At 40.4% G+C, this 676-nt stretch overlaps 1 protein-coding gene across 1 annotated transcript in view; it reads left to right on the forward strand.

Moving 5' to 3' along the window:
- Positions 1–676, forward strand: part of LOC119586421 (peroxisomal acyl-coenzyme A oxidase 3-like) — a gene marked incomplete at its 3' end in the record, with an annotated part of 6,630 nt that overhangs the window by 557 nt on the left and 5,397 nt on the right. Inside the window, 1 exon segment of the mRNA XM_037935143.1 lies at positions 482–662. Within this exon segment, the coding sequence (XP_037791071.1) occupies positions 492–662 (171 nt within the window).

Consider the following 676-nt stretch of genomic DNA (forward strand, 5'->3'; position numbering starts at 1 on the left):
TATATGCATTTGTTTGGACCTAGTTTTTAATCACTGAGGAGACTAAAGTAGACTAAAGCCCCATTACCTATGAAATTGTTTATGCCACAGCAAAGAGGTAATTTTGTTTCCCATTCTTCAGATTTTCCCTCGACCAGCTTACACCACATACATCCTGACACACATCATGATATTTGGTATTGCAATGGGACTCCCAGTGTGATTAGGTTGAATCTGCAATGCTGGGACTTTTAATGCCACTTGGTATTTTGGTTTTAATTGCATTGCAGTATTTGTATCATGTGTATTACAAAACTATCTTCAAATTCCAAATTCTGTCCCAGGGTTGCTCATGCAGGTTGTCTTTACCAAGCATGATGATTTAGCCTTGTGAAAATGATTGTGTTTAAGAGTGTTTGTTATCATGATGAGTTAGGAATTTTGCCTTACATTGTTTTTTTGCCATACAAAAAAGAAAACAGAACTGTATCTTACTACACAGCATAACATACATGAGGATGGAGGCCACAGCAAGTTACCAGTCAGGGAAGAAGCCCACCAACATAGATGAGGTCATCCCAGACTTACCTTCTGGCCCTCTGGATCAGCACAGGAGTCGTGCCACCTTCAACTGGAAGGTCATGAAGGCGTACCTTGACCCTCCTTACATTATTCAACTCATGGTAGGCCCAGTTTC

This window comes from Penaeus monodon, chromosome 21 (genome assembly GCF_015228065.2).
Source record: "Penaeus monodon isolate SGIC_2016 chromosome 21, NSTDA_Pmon_1, whole genome shotgun sequence".
NCBI lineage: Eukaryota > Metazoa > Arthropoda > Malacostraca > Decapoda > Penaeidae > Penaeus > Penaeus monodon.